The sequence below is a fragment of the Anopheles coluzzii genome, chromosome 2 (genome assembly GCF_943734685.1).
Source record: "Anopheles coluzzii chromosome 2, AcolN3, whole genome shotgun sequence".
In the NCBI taxonomy this organism is placed as follows: domain Eukaryota; kingdom Metazoa; phylum Arthropoda; class Insecta; order Diptera; family Culicidae; genus Anopheles; species Anopheles coluzzii.
This window is the reverse complement of record NC_064670.1, coordinates 34,326,337-34,335,676: the sequence shown is the minus strand read 5'-3', so window position 1 is coordinate 34,335,676 and position 9,340 is coordinate 34,326,337. Positions and strand designations below refer to the sequence as shown.

Here is a 9,340-nt window from a genome sequence, read left to right as displayed (position 1 = left end):
GAAGATGATGGCCAGCACAACGTTCCTGCTGCAGCTGCAGAACTATCCGAAGGACACGATCAACGACGAGATGATCGAGCATCTGCAGCCGTACTTCCGCATGGAGGACTACAACATGGACACGGCACGGCGCGTCTGCGGTGACGTCGCCGGGCTGCTGTCGTGGACGAAAGCGATGGCGTTCTTTCACGGCGTAAACAAGGAGGTGTTGCCGTTGAAGGCTAACCTTATGCTACAGGAAGCACGTTTAAGGGTATGTTTGGCGGGGTGTGGGTAGTTGGGTCAAACAAGTAGGGGAAATTGCAGCCAGTTGGGGTTGGGGAGTAGCTATTAAACCGTATCCTGCACGTACCATGTACGCCCATGGTACCGCACGATACATTCATTTCTTCCTCTCCTGTAGATTGCTATGGACGATTTGGCAGCGGCTGAAAATCAGCTTGCTGAGCGAGAAGCGGCATTGCAGAAGGTGAAAGATCAGTACGATGCCGCCGTGTCGGAGAAGCAACGTTTGACAGATGCGGCCAACAGTTGTCTGCGGAAAATGACCGCAGCCACGGCCCTGATCAACGGATTGGGCGGTGAAAAGGCTCGCTGGACGCAGCAGAGCAAGGAGTTTAAGATCCAGCTTGGTAAGCTGGTGGGCGATGTACTGCTCGCGACCGGATTCCTATCATACTGTGGCCCCTACAACCAAGAGTTCCGCGGCACGCTGTTTAAAACGTGGATGGAAATTTTGAAGACGCGCACGATTCCGTTTACGGCGAACCTGAACATCATCAACATGCTCGTCGACTCGGCCACCATCTCCGAGTGGAATCTGCAGGGCCTACCGAATGATGAGCTCTCGGTGCAGAACGCACTGATCGTAACGAAATCCAGCAGCTACCCGTTGCTGATCGATCCACAGACGCAGGGCAAGCTGTGGATCAAGTCGAAGGAGGATCAGAACGAGCTGCAGATCACGTCCCTAAACCACAAGTACTTCCGGACGCATCTGGAAGACAGCCTCTCGCTTGGCAGGCCACTGCTGATTGAGGACGTTGGAATGGAGCTTGACCCAGTGATTGACAATGTGCTGGAGAAGAACTTTATCAAGTCGGGCTCGATCGAAAAGGTGCTGGTCGGCGACAAGGAGTGTGACGTGATGCCCGGCTTTATGCTGTACATCACCACGAAGTTGCCGAACCCACCGTTCAGCCCGGAGATCAGCTCCAAGACATCGATCATCGATTTCACGGTGACTATGCGCGGCCTGGAGGACCAGCTGCTAGGGCGTGTGATACTGATGGAAAAGTCAGAGCTCGAGGCCGAGCGGGTCCAGCTGTTCGAGAGCGTGATGAAGAACCAGCGCAGCATGAAGGAGCTCGAGGGCAATCTGCTCTGCCGCCTGACGTCGACCGAGGGTTCGCTGGTGGACGACGAGGCGCTGATCGAGGTGCTGCAGGAGACGAAAACCACCGCCGAGGAGGTGAACCAGAAGCTCAAGATATCGGAGGTGACGGAGAAGAAGATCATGATCGCGCGCGAAGAGTTCCGGGCGGTGGCGGCCCGCGGCTCCATCCTGTACTTCCTGATCGTCGAGATGTCGAACGTGAACGTGATGTACCAGAACTCGCTGAAACAGTTTCTCATCATCTTTGACAACTCGATCACGAAGTCGACGAAGAGCAATATCACGGAGGAACGCATCCAGATCATACTGAAGTACCTGACGTACGAGGTGTGGGCCTTCACGAGTCGCTCTTTGTACGAGCGGCACAAGCAGCTGTTTACGCTGATGCTAGCAATCAAGATCGACTACCAGAAGGGCAACATCAGCCACGATGAGTTCATGGCGTTCGTCAAGGGAGGTGCCTCGCTGGACCTGAACGGGGTCGCCCCGAAGCCTTTCCGATGGATTTTGGACATCACGTGGCTGAACCTGGTCGAGATCAGCAAGCTCAAGACTTTCCAGGGCCTCCTGAAGAAGATCGAGTACAACGAGCGCGAGTGGAAGAACTGGTACGAGACGGAGCGCCCGGAGCTGGAGGTGATACCGTGCGACTACGAGCACGAGCTGGATGTCTTTCGGAAGCTTCTATTGATCCGCTCCTGGAGTCCGGACCGGACGATATCCCAGGCGCGCCGATACATCGAAGTTTCCCTTGGTCAGGAGTACGGCGAGATGCACATCCTCGACCTGGAGGTCACCTGGTCGGAGTCGGAACCGCGCACCCCGCTCGTCTGCATCCTGTCGATCGGTTCCGACCCGACCACGCAGATCGCCGCCCTGGCCAAGGTGAAGGGCATCGTGCTGAAGACGGTCTCGATGGGCCAGGGCCAGGAGTACCACGCGCGCAAGCTGATGGGCGAGTGCATGGCGTCCGGTGGCTGGGTGCTGCTGCAAAACGTGCATCTTTCGCTGAGCTTCTGCAACGAGATCATTGACGTGCTGATCGAAACCGAGCACGTGGCCGACTCGTTCCGGCTGTGGGTGACGACCGAAACGCACCCCCAGTTCCCGATCGGCTTGCTGCAGATGGCGATCAAGTTTACGAACGAACCGCCCCAGGGCATACGGGCGAGCCTGAAGCGCAGCTATCTCGCCTTCACCCAGGACTACCTAGACTACACGTCCGCGCCACAGTGGCCACCGTTGCTGTACACCGTTGCCTTCCTGCACTGTGTCGTTCAGGAGCGGCGCAAGTTTGGCCCGCTCGGATGGAACATACCGTACGAGTTCAACCAGGCGGACTTTTCCGCCAGCGTACAGTTCATCCAAAACCACCTGGACGAGATGGACCCCAAGAAGGGAGTATCGTGGCAGACGCTCTGCTACATGCTCGGCGAGGTCATGTACGGTGGGCGCGTGACGGACGATTTCGACAAGCGGCTGCTGACCACCTTCACGCAGGTGTGGTTCAGCGAGCATCTGCTGACGCCGAGCTTCGAGTTTTACAAGGGCTACCGGGTGCCGATCTCGCGCAACATCCAGGTGTACGTCGACTACATCAATCAGCTGCCGCCGACCGACACGCCGGAAGTGTTCGGGCTGCACCCGAACGCGGACATTACGTACCAGATCAACACGGCGAAGGGCATCCTCGACACGATCCTTAGCGTGCAGCCGAAGGAGGGCGGTGGCGGCGGCGGCGAGACGCGCGAAAGCATCGTGTTTCAGCTGGCGAGCGATATGTTGCGCAAGCTGCCACCGCAATACGTGGCGTTCGAGGTGAAGGAATCGCTCACCCGGATGGGCGCACTGCTGCCGATGAATATCTTCCTGCGGTAAGTGCTGGGTTGAGAGTGGATGGGGAGAAGGGTGGGGGGGGGTTAATGAAGGGGGTTGGGGAATTAAAGGGAAAAGTTGCACATAACCTTAACATCTGCTTTAACATTAGACAAGAAATCGATCGTATGCAGCGTGTCATCAACACGGTGTACAACAATCTGTGCGATCTGAAGCTTGCGATCGATGGCACGATCGTGATGAGCCAGTATCTGCGCCAGTCGCTGGACGCCATGTACGACGCTCGCATCCCGGAGCGTTGGCAGAAGGTAATTGTGTATCTCACTCGTTTTTTGTACCAATAAATACATTTTATTTGCATGCTTAAATAATTAATAATTTAAATAAACCTTACCTCTTTCAAAATTGCATTGAATATTCTACCACAACTGTCTCCTTTCGCTTAGTGTGTTTGTATTGGTACCGCTTGCGCTTCTTTTGAAACGAAATGAAGAATGATTCCAGTGCGCTTTTATGCTGCAAACATAATTTCGATAAAATTTCCGCTTCTTTTCTTCTCACCACCTACCTTCTCCTCCTCGTGGCAGATCTCATGGGAGTCGACGACGCTCGGTTTCTGGTACACGGAGCTGCTGGAAAGGAATCAACAGTTCCGCACCTGGATTAACAATGACCGACCGAAGGTAGTGTGCGGACGCGAACGCTTACCACCCGCATTCGCACCGGAAATGATACGGAACCAGTAATGTTGGCTTTCCTTTTTTATGCTCATTGATTTGCCCTCCTCCTCCTTCATCTCCCATCCCGTTTCCCTATGCCCTTCTCCGTGTCTTCCTTGCTTTCGTTGCAGGTTTTCTGGATGACGGGATTCTTCAACCAGCAGGGTTTCCTAACCGCAATGCGACAGGTAAGACGTTACTGTGTGTGTCTTTTTTTGCTTCTCATGGGACGGTGAAACGGTGTAGTGTTTGGTGGGTTGGTTGTGTAGTGTGCATTAGTGGAGACAAACTATGTGACACATTCTGCTTCGCAGAAGAGCAGACACCCAGCTGGGCTTTACTTACTGAGCAACATTTAACACTCCGCCTTTCTGTTTACATCCCCAAATGCAAAACCTTCGTCGGGTCTGTTAACAATGAGCAAGAAAAGCACCCACCAACACCCCGCTATACCGGCACGGCTGCCTGTTTGGTTTCCGATTTCATACACAACACGCTCAACCGTCGTTACCACAATTATAAAACTGGGAAAGTGTGTGCATCAAGTACGGTACTGCCGTGGTTGGGATCATAAGTCGAGAATACAAATTTAGTATTGCTTCTGCGGCGACAATTCCCATTGGGTCGTTCGGGGGTAGGGCGATGCTTTGTGGCGTGAGATGCTCTTGCATCAATATCATCCTTAACCTTCATCATTGCCCTGGTCGGCTTGTGCTGGGGTTCAGCGCTGCAGATCGATAAACACCTGATTGCAAACAGTGATGCCGCTCACGTACGGGTAACAATACTGGTACGGTCACGGGCTTTATTATGATCGTGTTTAGGATTAACATTAGCTGGAGCTGTGGGGTACCTCCTTAGGTTGAGCAGTGACTGGCTATGAATCATTTGTCAAAAGTCAAACACGATGGGGTATTATCTAAGGTATCTGTTGTTCAGGAAGGCAGTTTTTTTTCTAGGGTTTTGGTTTGTCGTGCAAAACACGATTTTTAAAGACAGTTAAATGATATGCTATCTATAGGACCAGTCGGGTGGTATTGTATTATGAATTTCCTCGGACAACAGATATCAGATATCAGAATTATATTCATTCACTCATTCAATTCACATGATTCACAAGAAAACTTGAATCATGAAGTCCATTAAAATTTGTAAATTTCTTGCTAAAACAGTGTTTTTGCTTGTGCGATAGGTTTTATAAAAGAACGTAATTTTTAACCGGTTTCGTGGTAGAGTCGTCAATTCGTACGCCTTAATAACATGCCCGTCATGGTTTCAAGCCCCGCATGTACCGTGATTGACTATCCTGCTATGGCTAATCAATAAGTCGCTGAAAGGCAAGCCTACTAGTTGTACAGGCAGGCCTTGAACGACAACGGTTGTTGTGCCAAAAAAAGAATAATATTTGGGCTCGTTGTTAAGAGTTTAAAGGGACGGATTTTAATTTTAAAAAATGTGTTGGTAACGCATAATTATTTAAAGCAAAGCAGCTGAAATGTTTCACTTACTTCAATGGTAATTAAAAAAAACTTAAATGGTTATAGACTGGAAATTAAATAAAAATAAATCAAATATTTTTTTTTTGCAATAAAGTGGTGAGTATTCAAAATCGGACACTTTTACGAAATTAACATCGAAGTCCAGGCGCTCTTTCTACTCTGCGATCCATATATTACTTTCCTGAAATTATAAATCGTTATATAAAACTGTGCAGCGGGTTTCTTTTATTACCTTTCTACACGGGAATGTGAAATAAGAAACAAAAATAAATTTTTATATCGGAATAACGGGGGGAACATAAAGACATTCTTCATGGTAGAAAGAGCGTCCGAATTGGAAGTATCCGATTTTGAATACTCACCACTGTATGGGTTTGTTAACTTTATCCAAAAAGACTATTTTAGCAACAATGTTCCACACATTGAAGTATTTGTACCTGTTAGATTTTTTGTTTATATAAGTCTCGGTAATCCACTGTTTACTTAATATCCATCTATACACCCTACTAATCCTATTTGACACTAACACCATCTTCGTCTTAGAACGGAGTCTTTTCACCTTTGTGGCGTCATACTAAGCGATACATATTTGACAAAGAGCCAGAGTGTATTATTCGCTTTACTTCTTCCTATACTAAAGCAACCGCCCCCTTTCGGCTACATATTACAGCTACATATTCCACACAGTAAACACAGGGTTTTACCACCACATTATGGAAAATGTCCTCGTTTATCCCCGTCCCTGAACCATCCATACACCATCCATACTATCCATAGCCATTCTGCAAGCAGGTGAAAGCTTCGCAAATGTGCAAAGACAGGCACGAAAGTGTCATAAAACCCTCGCCTGGTAAGATATACGAGCGGGCGGCACGGGTTAGCCGGAACGGACGTGCCTATTGTTCTGCACCTATGACGTCATTTTGAGCGGGCCAGGGAAACCCCAGAGTGTGACAGAACGACGGAAGCGTGATGGACTGTTTTGGATCGGTCACCATCCACCAGCAGACAGGGCTTAGCATGCGTTCGGTGCGTGTACGGTGCATCGTGAAGGATTAATTTAATCATTAGCATCTCATTTCGTGCGTCGTCAGGCGGCGAGAGTGCTCGCCCACCGTCCGGATGATGGGAAAATGTTCACTTAACCGTAGTGACATCGCAATTAGTATTAGCCTTCACAGTTTAAGCTGGTTAAGTATTTGTTTTGCATTTTAATTATTTCCTACCGATGACGGGAAAATAGCTGACATGGGGACGCTTGTGTGTTCACGCATACGTACGAAGAGCGTGCGGTAGGTTGAAGGGTCACAAACTCTGGGAGTACTTTAAAATGTAATTTACTCTGCAATGGGTGTTGGAATAGCGAGCGAGACGATACGAAGTGACACTGTGAGTCGATTACAATCATAATGATAATGATGAGGATGATGATGGACTTACTCCTCTCGAGTGAATGAACAGAAGCAAGGTTCGGTAGAGCTGATACAGTTCAGTTAAGAGGAAGACTATACATGCGCGTGTGTGTTTTGTGTCGCCACCTTGCGACGATTTATGGCAGAGCTTTCGGTGGTATGAGTTTCGTGCCGTGGTGTGCTTAACACTATCAGGGTGATAAATCAAAAAGCGAGAATCACATCGCCGATGAAATAGCTTTAAACGTCAAATATCAAAAATCTTTATTCAAATGACAACGAATATTATTTTCAATCGAAAATAAAAGAAATATGTTTAAGTAACATAAAACAGTACACGTAAATGCAAGCTAAACTTTCTCAAAATGATTTGGCAACCATTGCTTACGAAACAATATAAAGCAATGTAAAACATTCCTTAAGGAACTTAAAGCTATTTCTATTTTTTTGAGCGTAAAACACCAACGACCAGTTTAGAATACACTTCGTAAACAATCATTCAGTTTCCCTTTCTAGCGTCCTGCCGCGCGAATGGGTCCGCTGTGCCCGCTAAACAGTTCACTGCTCCTTCCAAACTGTGACACATTTTGTTTAAGTTGCATGTTAGAGTTTTGCGGGGTTTCCTTCAGCCATAGGGAGGGCAGGGCATGATATCGCAGGTCACGTTGCGAGAAGAATTTCAATCGTCGAGCGAGTGCCAGCAAAGATGTGGCGTACGAGTGTGGCGCACCAGGGATAGGTAACGATGTATCCTTACACCGTAGAGGTACGTGCAGGCCGACGACTGCTAAGCAACCGTTTTGGTCGGATTTATGTAACAACTAACGAGCGGTAAACAAAAGGACCGGTTGTCGTGCCCGGAACGTAACGTCTTGTGGTCGGACTACGGCGCTGCCCTTTGGTACACTCTGTCCAAGCAAACCGTTGCAAGCTCGGTGGCCAATTGAGTTACCGTCTTCATTGGCGAGCAGCGTGCTCAGGTGTGTGGGGAAGCTTTACAATACAACCTCGTAGACCAAGTGAAGAGCCCTTTCCTTTCTTAGTCTAACCGCTTTAAGTGGGTTGATTGGAAAATTCAATCGTTTTTACAGCATTTTACCCGCTGCGATGAAACAGGGGGTTGTTAGCTTTTTGTGTGTGGAAGAAAGTGCGGCTCTAGTGCGATATCCGGTGGTAGGAAAATGAAGTGTTTTTACTAAGCTTTTTGCTCAACAAGCCAAGGTAAAGAGAGATCAAAGCTAAGAAACCACAGATGATGATGATGATGATGATGGTTTCTTACCGCTGGCTTATGGTGGGTTAGGTTGGCTAATTGGAACAGCAATGAAGTTAAGAGTGGTTTGAGCTTAAAGCTACAGCTAAGTAATGATTTGAAGTGGTATGCGATAAGCCTGATAAGCTCTTTTGGACTAGCTTGATCTATGATTTGTTTGAATTATCAAAATATCAAAAGTAAACAACGGTTTGGCAGCTAAATTTGTTATTTGTTATTTGTTATTTATTTATTAAAATTCAACGGACCGCAAGTGGCCCACTTGAAGCGAATTCATTTACATTAATTCATTATAACATAGTCACATTACGGTCATTCATTTGTCACGCTTAGTCTTAAGTATCATAATTAACATGTAAAAGGTCGCACGACACGAATACTATTCAACAATGCGGTGCGCGACATGTCAGGTTGATGACGATCACAAATGACATTAAACTCACGGCACATACGAATAAACGGATCAGAGGAGCCAAAGCGAGTGCGGCGTTCCTCCACGTCAAGTAGCGATCTAGCTCGGAGCGATCTCGGCGGGACATACATGTTGAGCCTCGAAAGAAGCGCGGGCGAGTCGATCCGATTGTCAAGAAGTCCCGCGACAAACAGCCTCTGAGCGTTGCAGTTCCGCTGCTTCAGCGTCTCGATGCCAAGCAACGCACAGCGTCCCTCATAGTCAAGTTGGACACTCCAGGAGCGCAAAGCGAACCGCGTGAATTTGCGCTGGATCGACTCTAAACGAGCTAGGGGACGAGCAGCTGTAGGCCACCATACTACAGAAGCGTATTCTAACACTGGTCGCACCAAAGCACAGTATAGCGTCTTGATGCAAATCGGGTCAGTGATGTCTCGTGCTATTTGTTTTAGTAAGCCGATCAATTGGTTACCCTTAGTGACAACGTGCTCTAGCTGGTCGTGGAAGCTCAACTTTTCGTCAAGGAGCACTCCTAGATCCGTGACACAGCTTTTGCGACCAATGGTAGATCCATTTAACGCATAGTCATACACTAAGGGGCACCGCTTTCTCGCAAACGTAACGACAACACACTTCTCGACGCACAATTCAAGACCATTCAAAGAGCACCATGACTGGAAGGCACTTAGAGTGGCTTGAAGGCGGAGTTGGTCTGACCGGTCGCGGATAGGCAGGAACAGCTTCGCGTCGTCTGCATACAGTAGGTGGCCGTCAGGAGGGAGCAACCGTGTTA

General features: G+C 48.5%; 1 protein-coding gene across 1 annotated transcript in view; it reads left to right on the top strand.

The window, feature by feature from the left end:
• LOC120950845 (dynein axonemal heavy chain 5) overlaps positions 1-9,340 on the top strand; it is a 28,670-nt gene that overhangs the window by 14,758 nt on the left and 4,572 nt on the right. Inside the window, exons 10-14 of the mRNA XM_040369201.2 lie at positions 1-253; positions 404-3,270; positions 3,384-3,540; positions 3,820-3,915; positions 4,083-4,139. The exon at positions 1-253 is cut by the window's left edge and continues 2,677 nt beyond it. Coding sequence (XP_040225135.2) covers positions 1-253; positions 404-3,270; positions 3,384-3,540; positions 3,820-3,915; positions 4,083-4,139 — 3,430 coding nt within the window. The remainder of the gene's footprint in view (positions 254-403; positions 3,271-3,383; positions 3,541-3,819; positions 3,916-4,082; positions 4,140-9,340) is intronic.